Source organism: Panthera pardus, unplaced genomic scaffold (genome assembly GCF_024362965.1).
Source record: "Panthera pardus isolate Hobbes unplaced genomic scaffold, ASM2436296v1 HiC_scaffold_27, whole genome shotgun sequence".
In the NCBI taxonomy this organism is placed as follows: domain Eukaryota; kingdom Metazoa; phylum Chordata; class Mammalia; order Carnivora; family Felidae; genus Panthera; species Panthera pardus.
The window spans coordinates 107660327-107682323 of record NW_026526843.1 but is presented as its reverse complement, the minus strand read 5'-3'; the positions used below and the strand labels follow the sequence as shown (position 1 = coordinate 107682323).

The following is a 21997-nucleotide window of genomic DNA, read 5'->3' as shown; positions in this document are numbered from 1 at the left end:
ACCAATCTTTTCATGAAATACGTATTTTTTAAATTTTACTGCATCCTGGTCTTTGGCATTTGTTTTGATTGATATTTCATTCATTATGCAAACAATATCTCACTCTAAACTTCTTTGCAATATATAGGCTGGTTGCTTGTTAAGCATACCCAATCAGAATATGCAGTTTGGAGTTTCAGTCAAATTTGGTCACTTCCTACATTCTCACAGTTGCTGGTCAGGAACACTTATGGTGACTGACAGACTCCTTTGTAGTTAACTTTCTGATGAGACATATTCAGTTAACATTCAATGGACCTTCTCCTTCCAAAGTACTGTTCCGTCTTATGATACTGACATAAATGTTCTTACTAGTTTTAAAAGCTCCTACTCTGGGGCTTCTGGGTGACTCAGTTAAGTGTCTGATTTCAGCTCAGGTCATGATATCACAGTCTGCTGTCAGCATAGAGCCTGCTTTGGATTCCTGTCTCCCTCTCTCTCTGCCCCTCACCTGTTTGTTTTCTCTCTCTCAAAAATAAATAAACATTTAAAAAAATTTTTTAAAGTTCATATTCTGGAATCACCTTAACTTAGTATTACAATCATGTACCATGACCTCAAACAAATTACTTACCCTCTTTAAGCCTTATTCATTAATTTTTTTCAACATGTATTGAACAATGTGTAATAAGCTCTGGGAATAGGAAGTGAATGTGATAGCCAAGATTTTCTCATCTGTAAAATGTGACTAATAACAGAGCTGTTTTGAGGATAAAATGTATGTAACATACTTAGCACACTGCTCAATAAAATGTTCATTGTTATTATTAGCAGTATTACTTTAATGAAATTACTTTTAACGTCTCCCTATGACTGTAACCTCTGATTCATGATGGATTTGCATCCATTCCACTTCTGAACATAAAGCTACTCCATAAATTACTGATGCTAAAAATGATCTTTTCTAGAAAATACTGATGCAATGTTGAAACTCAATTGGAACATAAGCACTCCAAAATATCTTGCACACCTGATTAGCTAAAAAAGAATTGTAAATCACAGCTATTATCTGGATTGTGAATGGAAGGTGCTATATCTCTGAACCTAGACTTGTCTAGATAATCTTCTAAATTTCTTCCCATATACTTTTAAGTTTGGATTATTAGAAAAATAAACAAGTGTACAGACAGGCCATCTTAAGTTTTACTTGGTTTATATCATTAGCCTGAAAACATCAAAATATTTTAACTACTGTGGTTTGAGTTCTTTTTGTGTATGTATGTGTGCAGGGATGGCAACTTAAGTTAGTTGAGAAAAGTGGCAGTTCTGCAGCTCATGCAATAGAACTAGAGAAAATGGGTTACTGCAGGAACTGGCAAAAACAAATGACATTATTGAAATGGTTACATAAATAAAATGAGTTTCTCTTTTACTCAATGGGGCTATTTAAGAATGACAAAGAGAAAACATCTATAATGGTGGTAGAGAGTGTGCATCTATACTTTCTAGGATTATTTGTCATTTACAGTGAAGTCTCATTAGACAAACTGTCTTTTACTAAGGGTTCATAGTAGCCTCCAAACATTTCTGAAGAACATGAGTTTCGAAGAATCATGTTTACAATTTGTTACTCATTTAAATACCAGTGTCACCCTTTGGTTCTTACATAAGATTATCTGAAAACAAAAGGACATCCTCTAAAATAGGTACTGAGCACTCTCGGCTTTGAAGGAGTTGGCCAAAAACCCAACACAGCGCCCTTCAAAAGGCACGTGGGGCCGAACCTGTCTCCGTATCACCACGACCAGCAGTTGCAGGTTCCAGGCTCCACGCCTGACTTCCCAGGCCCGGGGCACCACCAGGGGCGGTCCGACAGCACTGGCCATCCTGCCTCGTCATCGCTGCGTTTCTGGCTGGCGGAGCCGGTCACCGTCCGCAGCATTCCCCGCCTAGGTCTCCGCAGGCGTGCGCGAGGCTCGGGAATCACCTTGGAAGCCCACTCAGCAGTGGGGAGGGCGAGAGCGAGGAAAGCCCGGGCTGTCGTTGTAACCCCCGCGCTTTGGCGGTGTCCCCCACCCCTCGGCAGCGCGGCCACAGGTACCTCCTCAGCCGCCTCAGCCTTCAGCGTTCAACTGGTGGGCGGCCCGTCCCGCAGCCGCCACGTCTGCTCAGAATCCCCTCCGAGCCGCCAGCACCTGACTGACTGACCCAGGGCTGGGACTCGCGCGGACACCGCTGCGCACGCGCTCCTAGCGCGCCTCTGTCCCGGGGCGGCTCGCGGGGCGGGAACACGAAGCTGCTAGCCGCCCGCACCTGCCTGACTGACAGACCCCGGGCTCGGGCCTCGTGCTGGAGCGCGCACGCGCACACGCCTCGCGCGCCTGCCGTCGGCCCCGGGGGCGGGACCGCGCGGCAGCGAGCAGGCGGGGGGCTCGTGGTGCGCGCGCCCCGCACCCGAGGGCTGCGGAGAGATATTTTGGGTGGCAGGAGGCCCCTCGTCATTTCCGCCGGGCAGCTTGTGGTGCTCGGGGCTTCACTCCCGCGCGCGAGGCGAGCGAGCAAGTTGGTTGCGGGCGTGCGGCGGCGGCGGCTCCTTTCCTCACCGTCTCGACCCTCGGCGGTGCAAGGCATGAACTGAAGCCCAGGAAGGACGGAGACCCGAGCGGAGTCGGGGAGCAATAGCAGCAGTCGTCTCTGCGGGGACCAAGCAGAGAGTCTGCACTGAGCCGCGACCCCGGCGCGTTTCTCTCCCCGTCGCCGTTCCCACCGCGCTGTCGGCCGTTTGTTAAGAGACATTGAAGCCGCGAGACCCAACACACAAAAGCCGTCTTCTCGCCACCCGCCCAGCGAGGCAACGGCCAGCAAAGGACCCCACCTGAGGGCGGCTCGGGCTGCCGAGTTCGTTTTGTGTCTGATCTCCGCGCCCCGCGCGGTAGCGACCCCGTGCTCATGGCTCTGATCATGGAACCCGTGAGCAAATGGTCTCCGAGTCAAGTAGTGGACTGGATGAAAGGTAATGCCCGCTGTGCGGAGGGCGAGGCGATTCTAGGGCCGGTGGTCCCGGAGCGCCAGAGGGATGGGGCGCAGATCAGGGCCGAGCACGCCATCGGGGCTTCCACTGGCTGATTTGTGGTGCGCCGAGGCGACGGCGGGGTCCTCCAGGGCAGGGGGGGGCTCGGGATCTCGATCTCCTATTGTCTTCAGTGGTGGCTCCCCAGCCACAGAGGGGCGCGGAGAGCGCCGGGGTTGCCGGCGCTACCCGATAGGAGGTTAGAAGGCGGGCCGCGGAATCCCGGTGCATCTCGCCCGCTTCCCGCTGCCCACGTCGCCCATAGGCTGGGAGGACGTGGCCACCCTTGTCTCTTCCCCTCAGGGAGGAGCCCCCAGGGACCAGCTCCTGTGTTCATTCCTTCCCGGGCCCCTTTGTTCCCGGGAAACCTAACGCCCCCTCAGCGGCTGCCCCTGCCAGGTGCCTTTTCCAGCGCCAACTCTTCCTACAACTTTTAAGCCCATATAATGGGGTCAGGACGCGGCTGCCTGGGTTTGGATCCCGGTAGCTTCCCCAGATTGAGCCGAGGATGCTGGGCGGATGCGCTACTTTGGGGGAGAGGAAAACGTGCTTTCCCCTGGGACAGCATCCGCGGTGGTGTCTGTTGGCTCCCTCCTGCGCAAACCCCTGCCCACCCCCGCAAACCCTAGCGTCCTTTGCCGCCGCCTCTTCTTCTGACCCGTTGAGGCTTTGGACCTCATGGCTTTTTTATTGGGGCCTCGACGCCAGGTGTAAAGTGATACGCATTCAAGTGCCCCCCCATTTCTTCCATCTTGAAGGCTCACCCCTTTTTTTCCCTGGCAATTTCTAATAACCGGTTGTAGACACTCGCCCTCCTAGTCGCAAACGTGGGCTTTTTCTTTAGTCCCTGGGCTTTCCTGCCTCACTATCTCCCTCTGTTGTCGGAGTTAAGGGGCTTGTAGAGGATTGCCCCCTCCCCATGAGCACTTCCTCCCCTCATCACCCAGATTCCTAAATTTTGGGGAATTCTGACGGGGATGGATGGGTTGAAATAAAAGACTCTTGACCACACTTGGGAGATGTTAGAGCTTTGCTCGTGGTTATTCCTAGGCGCAAACTCTAGTCAAGGACCAAGGGATTACTATTTGTAAAAATGCACGTTGCAAAGATGAGGGAGCCCCTTCTGAGGGCTTGCTTAGCCGACTGACTTTCTAAGCTCCGGGTACTTTAGAACGAAAGGTAGGGTCATTGGAAGTGATTAAGAACGACAGAGAGAAAGTCAATTTTTTTCCCCCTTTTACGAACCTTTTCAGCCTCTTGCTTATTCTTACGGATTTTCCTTTTTACATTTGTTTTCTTTTTATTCCCTTGCTTGCCCCTTTATTCCTCATTTAGTTTTTTCTTTTCTAATATGTGAAAGTGCTTCGTAACTGCAAAGCACAGTACACTTGAGAGTCTATTGAATTAAGTGGAATTAATTATCGACTACCCCCCTGTGTGCGGTGCATTGTGCTAGGGTGCCATGGGTGCCGTGACTAAGACAAAGTCCTGCAGTGGCTCATCTTTTCTGTTTCTTCTTTTCATATTTGCTATTGAAATTCTGCTTTCCTAGATTTCCACCAACCCCCACCCCCTTTGGATTGTCAGAGACAAACATCTGCCTTCTCTGTTTTTCAGTCATGGGATAAACAGCCAGGCTAGGCGCAAGAAGCAAGAATGCTTAATTAAAACCTTTTTTTCAATTTGCCTAAAAGGTTACTTTAGTTGGAGTCTATACTGAAATACTCAACAAAAAGCTATCTTGGCTCCATGGGAGTCTGATTACCTTCAGAGACTACCTCTCACAAATTCCCATGATGCTTGTAGTGAGTGATGCATACTCCATCTTCTTTGCCTCCACTCTCCCAGTATAATCTTGCAGTTCTTCTTTATCTACAGTTTAGGTCCACTGAAACAAGTAGAACATGTGATATACATATTCTGACACGCGTTTAGTTTTCCAGAACACTACTCCTTTAAAGATCTCTCCAGCCCTTTAAAAATGTCTCCAGTCTAAAATGAGCATCTTTGAAGTTGGGCTAACATTGTTAGCTGTGATTTTAAATGATTGTCATATGTAAGTTGAATAACTTGTTTTCATACCTGTTGGTGATGCATTTTAGAGCTATTTGAAAAGATCAAGCAAGTAGCCAAGATATAATTTGTGTATTTTTGAACACATTAGACTGGAAGAAAAAACCAGTGTCATTATCTGTATATTTCAAGTCCCAAACTGCTTACTGCTGAAATTTCTATAATATTCATATAAATTTGATGTAAGATATTATCATAAGATTTTGAAGAATAGTTGGATGAAATGAACATTTCCTCAAGTTGTAATTACACTGTTACCTTAATTTTTTCTCCCTACCCTTTTCCTCAAATAAGCTTTATAAAACACATTAAAAATATTTTCCCCCTTTTCTCAGGTGCAGTAATGTTTAAAACTCAACTAATTTAGGCTGTAGCTTTGGAATGACTAAACTTCATTTGGTGTTGTATAAGATATTGTGTTACAAAAACAGTAACAAAGAATGAATAGGACTTTTAAACAACTGCAACATTGTAGGAGTTCTTCAAAGCATGTTCCTAATGTGACAGTTTCATCATCCTTAACATTTAAAATATATGGCATATGCTCTCAGCTAGTCACAATCATAAATAGTTTTTTTTTTTTTTAGTAAGGTACATGGTTTATGCTCTTTCTAGGGTATTTTTCTCTTTACTAAACAGAAAAGGAGCCATTGAGCATATAAAAATAGCATGGCCATATATTCATGCTTCTAGACAATTTATACAAATGGTATAGAAACTCAGCAGAGAGGGAAATGAAGGGGAAAAATGGGCTAATGAGATTATTAAGCTTTGGTAGCATATTTTCAAGATTATTCATGAAGGACCATTTCTACATTGCAATTCATTTTGATATTTTTTATTAAAATATATTTGAGGGAGACAAATATTAAATTTATATATTATGATTAAAGATATAAGGAAACACTTGCATTATTTTTTGCTCACCCCCAACTCCACTATTTGTAAAATCCAATACTCACTGAATTTTCTCCTGATAATAAAAATTTGATGTGGCACACTGTCAATGTTAGTTACTGTAAATATATGAACTCCTCATAAGTCAGTAAAATAAGCAGTTATATTCCAGAAATCTTGATAGTACTTCAGGGAATTTGGAAATAAATAGCCTCAAAATTAATTTTGAAAATTAATTTTAGGGGTGCCTAGGTGGCTCAGGCGGTTAAGCATCCGACTTCAGCTTGGGTCATGATCTCACAGTCCGTGAGTTTGAGCCCTGCGTCAGGCTCTGTGCTGACAGCTCAGAGCCTGGAGCTGGCTTTGGATTCTGTGTCTCTCTCTCTGCCCCTCCCCTACTCATGCTCTATCTCTCTCTGTCTCTCAAAAATGAATAAATGTTAAAAAAAAATTTTAATTCATTTTATAAAAGTATTTTTTGAGAAAATCAAATGTTCATCATTTAGCATTTGAAACAGCCCTTTTTTGTCAATAGGAAATTGCATTTGATCCTCTTATAGTTTTGACAAAATTGTGAAATGTAAGCTTTTTTAGAGTAAAGGCAAAACCTTTATTGGAAGAAGGTATAGGTTAAAAAGTAGGCCAATAATGGTTTCTAATTTTTGCTCAGTGTTTTACTCTAAAATACATCATATCTCAGTTCTTATCTGTTCACTTGCAGGACCTGTAGAAATACTTCATAATCTGTAGTTGTTTGATTTACTTTTTTGCCAACTGAAATATAGCAAAAATGTCTGAACACTTCAGGCCCCTATTATTAATTTCATTATTAATTTTCCTTGTCTATGTCACACCCAATAATTCAATTTTCTTCTTCTCACACTTTTTCCAACTTTGAAACTCCTTCAGAATATCCATATGACTAAGATATTTTCTGTGACCAGCTCCCTTCATGGCATTTTTTTTCCAGTGCTCTTTAATCCCTTTTCTGATCAAACAAAATGCATTATTGTTTTTAGAGTCAATCAACAGGCCCTGCTTTGCTGGTCTCCTCTTATGGTCTCTGTGACTTAACTCTTTCTACTCTTGTAATATGATTCCTAAAATTTTAAATTTTAAGATAGCTTTTTGCAAACCATCCCACAGTTAACTGCTCTGCTCTTTCCTGTTTACCATAAACCATTTTCTTTAAAAACCATTCCCTAACTTCTACTTTCTGTCCTGATGACTCAGCCATCTTGAGGATAGAAAATGAAACACATTATTTTAGGTATAACAAACAAAGATAAAACCAACACTTTGCATACAACCCTACAAAAGAGGAAAATGCAGTGATGAAGTAAGGCCTATTTATTATTATTAAAGTTAAATGCTACAAGGAGAATGTATCTGATAAAGAAATTTTGACAGGCACAATGCTCTCGAGTAGTTCCCCCACCATAGGACCTAGAGCTGAGGTTGAAATTTATTTTAATTAGATAAAGAAAAATGTCAAATTTTTGAGTTAAACTGTATTGAGAGAGAGGAAAAAAATTTCTGGCAGGAACTTGAGAAGTTCATACTGTGCATACAGTGCATATGTAAGAAGAAAATATGTTAAATGATCAAACTGGTCGTATCACTTTTGAAAAATTAGGTTTTTTTTTTCTCAATTGCAGGATGACTACATAGTCAACAACAATCACCTGCTTTGGATTTGACATTTTTTGAAACTGAATACTTGTCATTTCACACAAAGAAGAAACTTACCTTTTCTGTACATAGAGTTTAGTTCACAGGGAACATCATTTTATTTATACTATCTTTAACATTTGTTCTTTAAGGTAACATTCATGATTTAGTGCAGATTAGGAAAAAAAAGAGTATATTTATGTAGGTATATTCTGCTGCTTAGAGATTATTTACTCAGTACGTCTGCATGGAAGGGGCTTTAATGGATTGTTTTAAATAAATTATTCTCTGCTTTGGTGAAATTAGTCTCTTGTAAGGGAAGGCAGTGACATTGACAAGCCTAAGCCAAGACAGAGACCGGTGCCAACTAGAACATTTGCTAAATTTAAAAAACATTTGCATTATGTATACAAGCACCAATGGAAAGACAAGATGATGCTTTTAGTAAGTCGGAGGAATCCATGGGGAAGGTGGGGTTTTAACAACCTTTTACACAATTTATTTAACTAATTTATATTCTTAGATGGATTTAGTCCATATGCAGAGGCACAGCAGGAGACTCTAGAGTTGAAATGAGGTTATTAACCAGAAGGGTTATGTCTAAGTTTGTCTGCTTGAAGGAGAGAGGTGGGCAGTAGAGGGAAAGTGAGGGTGGAGCCATGAGTAGGTGGCACAAAAGTACAAGAACAAATCTGCATTTTACAAAGACAATAAAACTCTCATCATGTCCTGAGTTTAAATAAATACCACATTATAAAACTTTGGCTGCCAAAAATAAGCCCACAAAGAGTGTGTATTGAATTAGTACAGCTGTTTCAAATCTGTTTCTTAGGAATAATTTGGAAATAATGTTTAAGTGAGTTATTTTGAAAATTACATCATTAACATGTTGTTGGATATTTAGAATTTTACTCATCCAAATTCTGATATGAAAAATGAATATAGACTTAAATATTGCTGTTGTTCTTAAAGCAATGATAAATTTTCATTTTCATGTATAACAGAGTGATCTCAGATTAGGACTTAAATTTGTTCTTAATAACTTTTAGATTTCTATGTGACTTCACTACAGCACCTCAAAACATAAGGTTTATTGTGAAAGATGAAGGATTAGCTTTTATGAAGAGTGCTAGAAGAATAGATCATCTGTAGTAATTTAAGAAAGGGAAGTGAGAGTAAGTAATTTGAAAAAAAATACAGTCTAAAGATTTTTATTTTTTTTATTTTTGTAAATGTTACCCCCTTTTAAAATATTTTATTTACTTTTGAGAGAGAGAGGGAGGGAGAGAGAGACACACAAGTCGGCGAAGGGCCGAGACAGAGAGAGAGAGAGAGAGAGAGGGATGGAGAGAGAGGGAGGGAGGCAGAGGATCTAAGGCAAGCTCTGTGCTGACAGCAAAGAGCCCAACGTGGGGTTCAAATTCACAAACTGTGAGATCATGATGTGAGCTGAAGTCGGACGCTCAACAGACTGAGCCACCCAGGCACCCCAAAAGCTTTTTATTTTTTAAGACTTTGCCATAGTTTAGTGTCCGCTAAAGAAAAGCAAATAGTCTTCACTACAGGATCTTTGTGTTGAAGAACACTCATTGAGTGAATTCAGTTTTCATGCATATCATAGCTTTCTGTTCCCCAAAATGGAACATTTCTGTTGTTGTGGGAACTAAATGATCAAAAGAAGACAAAGAGTTGATTTTTGCTAAGTATTTTAAAACATTGTTTTTGTATTAAAACAAACATAGATATTATATTCATGGTGTAGGGGGTGCCTGGGTAGCTCAATTGGTTGAGCATCTGACTTCTGCTCAGGTCATGATCTAACGGTTGATGAGGTCGAGCCCCGTGTTGGGCTCTGTGCTGACAGCTCAGAGCCTGGAGCCTGCTTCAGATTCTGTCTCCCTCTTTCTCTGCCTCTCCCCCACTTATGCTCTGTCTCTCTCTGTCTCAAAAATAAATAAACATTAAAAATTTTTTAAAAAATATATTCATGGTGTAGAAAGCAAAGTTGGCATGATTTTAAAGATGAGACCAGAGGCTTTACAGGAATTTAAGCTTTCAGCAAGCTGTTTCAAACCACATTTCCCAGACCTTCCAGGGTTATGAGTATACTTCATTCAGCAATTATGGATACATCAGTGGAAAAGTTTGAGAAGTGCTGGTTTGGGTTTAAGAAAGGTAAAATTAATGTCCTTACTCTTTTTCTCCTATTGCAAGGTACCAAACTCAGTCAAGGTCATGATAATTATAGCATCTTTTTTGTTTGTTTATTTGTGTGTGTGTGTGTGTGTGTGTGTGTGTGTGTGTGTGTGTGTGTGTGTGTGTTTGATCCATAAACCTGTAGTCAGAATAAACTTCTTGGGAATGTTTTCATCTTATCCAATCCTCTCACTTCTCACCCCATCAGCTTAAAAATTTTAATGGCTTCTCGCTGTTTTTAGGATAAAGATCAGAATCCTTAATATGGCATGTAAGACCATTGAAGGTTGGCTATTGCCTTTGAAGTAAGCCTTATTCCTGGTACTAGTTATACTGGCTTTCAATTTTGTTTGCCTACCACTGAGACTTTGCACTTAATACAGTTTCTCTTGCCTCTTTTCTTCATCCATTTAAATCCTACTCATCCATCAGATACATCTCAAGCCTCCCCTACTACACCACAGAAAAGCTTTCTCCATTGCCACAGTCACATCAAATCCTCAATTGTGTGCTCTCCTGGTACCATTTGTATCTTTGTCCCATATGCCAGTTTTATTTTTACATTAATTTCTATGGTTATTTGTTGAGGGCAGGGACATCATCTTATTTGCATAACAATTCATAAGAAAGTATCTGGTGAAAAGCAGGCACTCAGGAAATGTTTGTTGAGTGAAGAAATACATACGTATTCACAAATTACTGGTCTGTCAGCAAATCTGCTCTCCTAAATGACAATGCATGTAAAGTCCCTTATAATAAGTACTCTAATGAGTACTTCAGTGCCAAGTTGTATACTGTGTTCCAGAATAGAGTGGAAGGGTTGCTTTAATTCATAGTTATATCACTCTAGCCAATTCATAGTTTAGATTCATTATGGCCTAAATCATAGTTTAGATTCATTTTGTTAAGAAATGTTAATAATTTCAATGAATCTACGACACTTCTGTTTTTAAGCTGTAAATATTATTTGCTGATGTCACTTAATTGGCCAACACAATAGGCAAACATTGCTTAAAAAATTAAAACATACCCCTTAAGAATTTAAATTTAATTTTTATGCAGATTTTCTAACTGTTTCTTCATTTTGGTGTTTTTAAAAGAACTCTATGCATTTCGGAATGCATGGTAGAGTGAAATTGATAAATGCTTTAAGTTTCTCTTATGAGAAGAAAAAATTCATGTAACAAATTAAAATGTATTTTTCTCTTGTGAGAAGAAAATGTCTTTTATTTGTTAATTTGGAGGATAAAAATGGAAAAATTGCTTTTAATTTAATAAGAACCATTATGTTTATTATATTTAATGTTGAATTTATATTATTTATTAATAGGAATAAAACTCAGATATTTAAAAATGCATCTTAAATCAGAATTTTTTATATAATTTTCCTTCCCTCCTGATTTTGGTAGATGAATTTTAACTTTTTAAAGTAAATACAAATTTTGGCTAATTTTTGAAGGTCACTTGTTAAGAACCTATGTAGAGTTATTGTGAAGCGTAACTTTTTGAATATATGTGCCTCATTTGGATTTTTTTGTTAATTACATCTTACTGGATAATCAAATAGAAAGTAATAGGAGATTCTTCTAATAAAGCAAGCCCTTACCTACAAATTTACAATGGTTACTGTATAAATCAGAGTAAATGAAAAAATTCTTAAACTTTTTTAAATGTTTATTTTTGAGAAACAGAAAGAGAGAAAAGGAGAGAGCATGAGTGGGGGAGGGACAGAGAGACAGGGAGACAGAGGATCCTAAGTGGGTTCTGTGATGACAGCAGAAAGCCCAATGTGGGACTGGAACTCACTAATCATGAGATCATGACCTGAGCCAAAGTTGGATGCTTAACCAACTGAGCCACCCAGCCACTCCAGAATAAGTGAAAATTTTAAGACTTTAACATAGCTTTTTGTATATCTGTTAACTCTTAAGAAACACCACCTTCAGACTTAACCTTTCTAGTTAGCAGTATAAAACAATGTTTTGCAATTGTGCCCTGATTTAAATTGCAAGTAATGTACAATACACTAAATACAAATAAATTGCAAATACAAATTACAATATGATAGAATTTTTTAAACTTTAAAGATCTATTTAATTTCTGATTGGTTTTAATTTACATTACAGTCATTAATTTTTTTATTTAAAAAAATTTTTTTAACCTTTATTATTTTTGAGAGACAGAGAAAGACAAAGTGTGAGTGGGGGAGGGGCCAAGAGAGAAGGAGACACAGAATCCGAAGCAGGTTCCAGGCTCTGAGATCATGACCTGAGACAAAGTCGGACACTCAGTCGACTGAGCCACTCAGGCACCCCCAGTAATTAATTTCTAATAAAAGTTTTCATTAATCTTACTCTTGCAATTTCAGGAAAGAAAGGGTAGTGGGTATTTGCATAAATTTATTGAATTTTAAAATTTACTGAGTACAATAACTGCTATTTTAGTTTTCTGTGTTCATCTACTGAATACTTTGTCACAACATAAAATTGTTTTAAAAACTATTAAATAAGCCAAATTCAAAATGGCATTAAGGTATTATAGTTTGCCAAGATGAAAAGATTGTTATATCTACTACTTTTTATCCAGCGAAAACAAAAATACTTCTTTGAAAAGATATATGTGCCCCAATGTTTTTTGCAGCATTATTTACAATAGCTAAGGTATGGAAACAACCTAAGTGTCCATCAATAGGTGAATGGATAAAGAAGAAGTGATACACACACACACACACATACACAAACACACAGATGAATATTACTCAGCCTTAAAAAAGAATGAGATCTTGTCATTTATGATAACATGAATGGACCCAGAGGGTATTATGCTAAGTGGAATAAATCAGAGAAAGACAAATATTATATGAATTCACTTATATATGGAATCTAGAAGACAAAAGAACTGACAAAAAACACAAACAGACTCATAAATACAGAGAACAAACTGGTAATTGTTGGAGGGAAGAGTTGGGGGATGAGTAAAACAGGTGAAGGGGATTAAGAGGTACAAACTTTCAGTTATAAAATAAGTAAGTCATGGAGATGAAAAGTACAGCATAAAGAATAAAGTCAATAATACTGTAATAACATTGTATGGTGACACACAATGACTATACTTATAGTGGTGAACATTACATAATATACAGAATTGTTGTATAACTATGTTGTACACCTGAAATTAATATAACATGTCAATTATACTTCAATAATAAAAACTTTTAAAACACATAAAAGCATTACATAACTAATATCAAGTATAACACAATCTCTTTTATATTTACTTGACATTAATGTTCTTGGAAATTAGTTTCATTAGGTGGGTTACAAAGTCTTCTGATAAGGTGATAGATAAGAAGAAACCACATTGTTAGTTGTTTTTAAAGTGTTTCCCAATACCCTTTTTTTGTTTGTTTGGATTTTTTATTTTATGTCAGCTACATCTGCTATTTTTAAAATGGGCTTGCAACATGTTTTCTCAAATAATATCTACAACAAATCAGTTGAAGACTGGCTTTGATCCTGGATTTTACTTTTTTCAACTTGTTTACCAAAAATTATGAAAATCTATTTTCTAGCAAGTCATTAGATTTATAATGTGATTTATTTTTTAAGTTAAAGAGAGAATCTTTTAGTGTTTATTTATTTTATTTTTGAGAGAGAGAGAGAGAGAGAGAGAGAGAGAGAGAGAGAGAGAATCTGAAGCAGGCTCCAGCTGACAGCTCAGAGCCCGACACAGAACTCGAAACCATGAACTGTGAGATCATGATCTGTGCCAAAGCTGAATGCTTAACTGACAGAACCACCCAGGTGCTCCTATAATGTGATTTATTAATAAAAACCTTTAAAATACTGATCTTAAATAATTACACTGAATGATTAATTTCAACATTAGCTGAATTCTTATTATAATTTTAGTATATACTATATATACTATAAATTTAGTATGTTATATATATATACATATATATATGAGTTTATTTCATGTACTTTTTTTTGCTTTCAACCATATACATTGTTTTCAAAATGTTTGATAGTCCTGGGATGTTGTGATTTTTTTTCCCTTGGCTGAACAGAAAATTCATATTTTAATTTCATGTAATTCATTTATATATTAACTCTCAAAGCAAACCACTGAGCTGTTAAAAACATATAAAAGAGAAAGTGTTATAGAGTTTTTGTTAATGGTGCTCAAAACAGACATGTAGTTCAGTTGCTGGTTTTCCTTCCCACTTGCCAGAACCTACGTGGATGCTGAGTTCAATGTGGTAAATATCCATTGTGCATGACAGGGCTTAGCTGCTCCTTCCCAGTTTCCCTCCATAGTAGCCTCCATGGTGAGTCTTGTGGCAGTCTCTGTTGACATCACTGTTGTATTAAATCAGTGGCAGAGGTTTTCTTATCTAAAAGACTGTTCTTTTCCTTCCAGCTGTCAGATCCAGGGTTTTCAGTTTGATGTTGAATTGTCACACACAGAGAAGCTTGATCTATTAAATATTTAGGAGTAGATAATTTTTCTTTCTACTTTGTCTCTAGACATAATGCTGTAAGTATATTTATGGTAAAAATATGTTAATTCAGATCTCATCTATTTGGGATTTGTGATAATTGTAGTAGGTTCTTATTGAAATTTAGTCTTAATATGTGAAGGAAGGGTTTGCTGATCAATCCAATAATGCAAACAAGATTAGAAAAAATTTGACGCTGGGGGATACAGTGTTTTCAAGTACTGTACTTTGCCAGGAGCCATTTCCATACTGGAAATCTGCTAACTAGAAGTGAGTTGTATTTTTAATTAGAATTTCTGCATATTTGGAGTCATGATTTTTAATTTTTTCAGAATATTTTTGTAAACATTCTGTGATACAGCTTGTTTCTTCCTCTCATTCTCCAAAGTTAGGAAGATTTCATGTCTATTTTTAGTAGTAGTCCTTAAAACAAAGAACCATTATTGACACCTTTTTACAGGTAAGGTACAGAGAAGTTAAGGAGCTCAACAGGGATTGTACAACCATTCAGTGATGGAATGAGGTTGGACATCAATTTTTTTCCCCTGTTGGATTGGATTTACACTTTAATAGCTCAAGGACACAATTCAGGTTTGTACATGATTATCTTCAGACTTGACTTTTATTTTTTTTAAGTTTTTGTTTAAATTCCAGTTCATTGGGGTGCCTGGGTAGCTTAGTTGGGTAAGCATCTGACTCTTGATTTCAGTTCAGGTCATGATCTTGTGCTTCATGAGACTGAGCCCCACATGGGGCTCTGCACTGACAACATGAAGCCTCCTTGGGTTCTCTCTCTCTCTCTCTCTGTCCCTCCCCTGCTCTCATGCTCTCTAAAATAAATAAATAAATAAATAAATACATGCATATATACATACATAAATACATAAATAATAAATAAATAAAATTCCAGTTAAAATGCAGTATAATATTAGTTTCAGGTGTACAATATAGTGATTGAACACTTCCATACCAGACTTGATTTCTAAAAAATTTCCTAAATTTTCCACCCTGTAAAAATTGGTACCATATAGTATACAGTAAAGATCACTTTGGAATCAGATGCCTGGGTTAGATATATCCAGACTCTATTACTTCCTGGCTGTGTGATTTTTGAGGGAGAATTTAATTGCCAGATTCTCTCATTTTTGTAAAATAGGGGTGATAATATTACCTACCTTGTAAGGTTTGTGGTATACTTAAAATAATGCCTGGTACATAGTAAGTTCATGATAAATGTCAGCTTTTTTTTTTTTTTTTGCATTCTGTTGGTAGTCTTCAGAGGCACAACTAATAATAGATAGTATTTATTCAGTACTTACTACATACCATTTACTGTGCTAGATGCTTTCTCTGCATTATTTTATCCCTATTCTAGCCCTGAAAGGTTGGAATTATCCCCGTTTTACAAATGAAGACACTTTAGCTTAGAAACATTGAATGACTTGTTCTATATACTCAATTACTTAGTGTGCACGTGTTCAATAAATATTTTAAAGAATGAATAAATAATAAGTGGAAGAAACAGAATTTGAATTTGAATAGGTTTCTAACTGGTTCCAAAACATATGTTTCCACCTTGGCTTTCTACCAGAGATAGATGTGAAATGAGAGGACTCCTGGGAATACTTTCAAAAATGTGCATGTCCTCTCCATCAGACCTACCTTCTATTGTGTGTGGTAAGATAGACTATGGTCCTTGGGTCCTTTTGGCCTCTAGAGGTAGGTGGGTGTGTGTTGAGGTATTTCTGCTTCAAGTAGGACTTTAGCCAGTGACAAAGATAACACATATAATTGTAGTCTTGGTGACATTTTCCTGATTTGACATAAACCTCAGGAGTTTGATTCTCACCTCTGCTTAGTCTAGACCTAGGCAAAAGATCTACTTAAGACCACTGCTACTACCCACCCAGTGCTAGATGCTTTGTTCTATATTGCACTGTTAGGTTATAATATGTAAAGTAATTAAAATTTAAATAAAAAATTAAAGTATTGTTAATAAAAATACATGGTGCCTTATAATAGACGTTCATAACAGCTTTACATTATACCAGAAGTAATGGCTTCTGTTATATTCTTTTGTTCAGCTTTACTTAGCAGTGGTTAGCAATTGCTATCTGCATTTCATTAGTGTGTCTTTGAACAGAAGACTTTAATCACTGCATTCCTATAGCTTTGAAACCCTTACCTGCCTATCAGATAGTAGGTTTTCCCCCCAAATTGTTTTGTTTTGTTTGGAAACTCTTTATCATCAACGAAATTGTGATATGATATGCTAGCATAGTTAATCGCATATTAATCGTAATTGGTCAAAAGCTACTGTGAAATCAATGTAAAATATGGAGTGGTCAAGTTGAGGTAGAGATGTTTGATCAGTTGAGTACTTATAAAATGGTGGTGAAAGGTAAAATTCCATATACATTATATTTTAAAATGATACAAAGGGAAACAAAACAGATCAACATATGGGAAGGAAAAACCAAAGAGGGAAGCAAACCATGAGACTCTTAACCATAGAGAACAAATTGAGGGTTGATGGAGGGGAGATGGGTGGGGGATGGGCTAAACAGGTGATGGGCATTAAGGAGAGCACTTAATAACTGGGTGTTATATGTAAGTGATGAATCACTAAATTCTATTCCTGAAACCAATATTGCACTATATGTTAAGTAGAATTGAAATAAAATTTTGGAAAAATAAAATAAAATGATACACATCGCATGTGTGCGATGTGTGTGTGTGTATATATATATACACATACACCTATATATACACACATATACATATATATACACATATATATACATATGTATATATATATATTCATTCTAGCATGTATTTAGGAACATAAAGTTGGATTTGTTCAGAGCAAAAACACAAAGATAATATTTCTTATTTTTCTTTGTTTTTCTTTAATGGAATTGAGGTGAGTTTGCTTTAGACTGGAAGTATTAAAATAAGGGAAAACAACTTAAATTGTTCTTTGCTTGTGGAGAGAATAATTTAAAGTTTCTCACTATGAAAGTTACGACAGTACCCAGGACAATAAGCAAAAAAAAGAAAAAAAAAAAAAACTCTGGTAATTACCAGCTGTTTTGAAGTTGCCTTAGTATTATTGTCCATTGGGTATGTAAAGCACCTTTTCTCTTCTAAAGTGCTCATTATCTTTTAAAATACATATGAATTAAGATTAATTTTCTTTGGGGATGTTTGAGAATTTCATTACTTTCCTTGAAATAATTATTGACATTCCATGTTAATAAGCATTCTGGCAGAGATAGACTTTTAAATATGCTAACACCATGAATGTCCATCTGCACTAATTTTAAGATGTTTCTTATTTAATGTTCAAAGGAAATAGTTTCTAAGTTGGGGATTTTCTTTCACATGAGGCTGCTTTGCCACCTTATTCTTATATTTGTCACCAATACACAAAGAAGTTAAATATATAAGAATAATAGCTATGGATCTAATAACCTTTCTCTCCTAAGTGACACACCAGTAATTAGAAAACAAAAAATTAAAGCTGGTATATATTTCTAAAAAGTAAGGACTTAAAAATATATACATCACACCCATTTACCCCTATAACACGATTATCACACCAAAATTTATTTCTTTATATCATTAAATATCTAGTGGTTCAAATTTCTAGTTTCAGCAATGTTATAAACATTTTTACAGTGTTTTTCTTAAATCAGGAAGAAAATAAAGCGTACACATTGTAGTCTACCTTATTTTTTCCCTACATCAATTCTTTAGGACCCAATACCCTCTGTAGGTACCTTATGTAATGTCTCCTGAAGCAAAACTCATAAATAATATAGCCTAACTATTAGTATAATATTTAAAAATTACTGTAATGACCATATTGTGATAATAATTTGTAAAAATAAAATAGATTTCTATGTGTAGGTGCTCAATGTAACTATATTAGGAGAAATTAACTGATATATTTCCCTACTTATAATGAGCATTTCTGGATTTAAGAGAAGTAGTAAGTTCAGAAGTCATTCCATATAAATACAAGAACATGGAAGAGCAGATGACATGATAGACACTGGACTAAAAGTGATTATTAGGAGAAGTAGTACAAGCTAGGCTTGTTTGATATGTCATCCTATTAATTCCCATTGAGCATTTAAAAGTCATGTGGGAAGGAACCACAGCTTTTGGGAGGAATGGCAGACTCTGGGGTTGGACAGAATATTTAAGGTGAGCCTGGAGCATCTTTCAGTGCCAGAAAATAAGGAAGTGCTCAAAAACACAATGAGAGCATGTCGAAGACTTGGGATCCATTCTGAAGGAGGTCTCACTGGTTAAAACTGTAACAATTTGAGCAAGAAAGTAGTATTGAATTATAAGTCCGTATATAAAACAAATATCCATGAATCCATACTGATGTAAATAAACATCTGAATAAATAAAGAAATGAGGGAAAAGAGAAAAATCTCCCATACAGAGAATTCCTTGGACATAAGAGTGTGCTATTTCTAAACTTGTTAACAAAACCTGATTCCCAATACTCCTTTTAATTGTAGTTTCTGAGTCTTGCAAACACTATCTAGGAATGTTAAACAAGGCATGAAAATTTTTGAGCAAATAAATGTTGTAGGTTATAATAATGGATTTTAAGCTGAATATATAAATGCGAGTGTAAATACGTGTACATATTTACTTAGGGCATATATTTGCCTGGGGCAGATATACTGAAATTGAATATAGCTAAATGACCTTTTCTCACTGCTTTTCTGGAAAGAAGTCAACATTTTTCTTTTTGTCATTAAATATTACACCTTGTTTTCATTGTATTATGGGATCGTGTAGTGTGTTAGTAGCTAGGCTTGGAAATGAGGGTGGTTGTAACTTAAGGCCTCCTTTGGTCACATATCTAAGAAATTATATTTCAAAATAGAACTACTTTAAAATTTATTTTTGCGAGAGAGAGAGAGAGAGAGCTAAGCAGGGTAGAGACAGGGAGAGGGAGAATCCCAAGCAGGCTCCGAGCTCTCAGTGCAGAGCCTGGTGTGGGGCTCCATCCCACGAACCGTGAGATCATGACCTAAGCTGAAATCAAGAGTTGGACACTTAACCGACTGAGCCACCCAGGAGCCCCCAAGACAGAACTACTTTAATACTTGCACTTTATTCCTGTATCTTTTTGATTAAGCTCTTCCATGTTTCTTAGCTTACTAGTGTGAACATTCTAAAAGGAGCAAGCTCTGGTAATAAGTAGATAAAACTGACCAGGAATTTAATGCATTAACCTGATAACTTTTCTTGCCACAATAATATCGAAATGTTATAATTATCACAGTTTCAACTTACTTGATTCTTTGCTATTAATCCACATCTGCTATTAATCCGCTCTGTAAAAGCGTGAAGTTCTGCTGATGTTGATGTGAATGTATTAGAATTGTCTTCCTGGATTGCTACTGAATGTCTTCTTCTTGTTCCGACTTTATGCTCTATGATTACGAGCCAAGATAAACCTTAATGTGTTCTCTGTGAAATGCTTCTGCTTTTTGTACAAAGTGGTGTTTCTTAAGCTCCATGCACAGGAATGAAGAGGAGTTTGCTTTGTTTGTCTGCTTTGTTTTAGTAAGGTAAGAATGCTTTGCGTGAAAAAAAAAAATCTTAAAAAAACCAGCCTGTGTAGTTTATACACTAAGTATCAAGGGTTTGAAGCTATCTTTTTTTTTCCAATATATGAAGTTTATTGTCAAATTGGTTTCCATACAACACTCAGTGCTCATCCCAAAAGGTGCCCTCCTCAATACCCATCACCCACCCTCCCCTCCCTCCCACTCCCCATCAACCCTCAGTTTGTTCTCAGTTTTTAAGAGTCTCTTATGCTTTGGCTCTCTTCCACTCTAACCTCTTTTTTTTCCTTCCCCTCCCCCATGGGTTTCTGTTAAGTTTCTCAGGATCCACATAAGAGTGAAACCATATGGTATCTGTCTTTCTCTGTATGACTTATTTCACTTAGCATAACACTCTCCAGTTCCATCCACGTTGCTACAAAGGGCCAGATTTCATTCTTTCTCATTGCCACGTAGTACTCCATTGTGTATATAAACCACAATTTTTTTCCCATTTTATTTATTTTTTTTTTATTTTTTTTTATTATTATTATTTTTTTTAATATATGAAATTTACTGTCAAATTGGTTTCCATACAACACCCAGTGCTCATCCCAAAAGGTGCCCTCCTCAATATCCATCACCCACCCTGCCCTCCCTCCCACCCCCCATCAACCCTCAGTTTGTTCTCAGTTTTTAACAGTCTCTAATGCTTTGGCTCTCTCCCACTCTAACCTCTTTTTTTTTTTTTTTTCCTTCCCCTCCCCCATGGGTTTCTGTTATGTTTCTCAGGATCCACATAAGAGTGAAACCATATGGTATCTGTCTTTCTCTGTATGGCTTATTTCACTTAGCATCACACTCTCCAGTTCCATCCATGTTGCTACAAAAGGCCATATTTCATTTTTTCTCATTGCCACGTAGTATTCCATTGTGTATATAAACCACAATTTCTTTATCCATTCATCAGTTGATGGACATTTAGGCTCTTTCCCTAATTTGGCTATTGTTGAGAGTGCCGCTATAAACATTGGGGTACAGGTGCCCCTATGCATCAGTACTCCTGTATCCCTTGGATAAATTCCTAGCAGTGCTATTGCTGGGTCATAGGGTAGGTCTATTTTTAATTTTCTGAGGAACCTCCACACTGCTTTCCAGAGCGGCTGCACCAATTTGCATTCCCACTAACAGTGCAAGAGGGTTCCTGTTTCTCCACATCCTCTCCAGCATCTATAGTCTCCTGATTTCTTCATTTTGGCCACTCTGACTGGCGTGAGGTGGTATCTGAGTGTGGTTTTGATTTGTATTTCCCTGATAAGGAGCGACTTTGAACATCTTTTCATGTGCCTGTTGGCCATCCGGATGTCTTCTTTAGAGAAGTGTCTATTCATGTTTTCTGCCCATTTCTTCACTGGGTTATTTGTTTTTCGGGTGTGGAGTTTGATGAGCTCTTTATAGATTTTGGATACTAGCCCTTTGTCCGATGTGTCCTTTGCAAATATCTTTTCCCATTCCGTTGGTTGCCTTTTAGTTTTGTTGGTTGTTTCCTTTGCTGTAAACCACAATTTCTTGATCCATTCATCAGTTGATGGACATTTAGGCTCTTTCCATAATTTGGCTATTGTTGAGAGTGCTGCTATAAACATTGGGGTACAAGTGAAGCTGTCTTTAAATATGTGACTGGAAAGGATGTTTTAACTTTCCAAGATTCTTCAATATATATTCCAGGATAGAATCTGTCTCAAGATAGGTGAGCAATATTTGCATTGAAATTATTTTCACAACCTTTCAATGATACTTTTCATAACAAAATGTATAGATTTAGGATGACTACCTATTTCAATAATACAGTCTTATAATAATTAAAACCAATGTTAGAAGCAACTTGTGTCATTTGCATGACTTATGAAATACAGATGGCTTAGAAGTAGACTTGGAAACTTTTTTCAGAGTGCAGATGGACATGAGGTCTTCAGTGAAGTTAATTAAAAATAATCATTGTATAGTAACCATTGTCTTGTAGGTTGCCAT

At 37.5% G+C, this 21997-nt stretch overlaps 2 protein-coding genes across 9 annotated transcripts in view; one reads left to right on the top strand and one right to left on the bottom strand.

The window, feature by feature from the left end:
• Nucleotides 1-2775, bottom strand: part of LOC109256384 (uncharacterized) — a 411502-nt gene extending 408727 nt beyond the window's left edge. For all 3 annotated transcript variants that reach the window (XM_053891767.1, XM_019431608.2, XM_053891768.1), the window contains exon 1: nucleotides 2081-2775. In XM_053891767.1, the coding sequence (XP_053747742.1) occupies nucleotides 2101-2775 (675 nt within the window). In that variant the 3' untranslated portion in view covers nucleotides 2081-2100. The remainder of the gene's footprint in view (nucleotides 1-2080) is intronic.
• A 111-nt stretch (nucleotides 2776-2886) lies between these two features.
• CNKSR2 (connector enhancer of kinase suppressor of Ras 2) overlaps nucleotides 2887-21997 on the top strand; it is a 302678-nt gene continuing 283567 nt past the window's right edge. For all 6 annotated transcript variants that reach the window (XM_053891762.1, XM_053891765.1, XM_053891764.1 and 3 more), the window contains exon 1: nucleotides 2887-2992. In XM_053891762.1, the coding sequence (XP_053747737.1) occupies nucleotides 2929-2992 (64 nt within the window). In that variant the 5' untranslated portion in view covers nucleotides 2887-2928. The remainder of the gene's footprint in view (nucleotides 2993-21997) is intronic.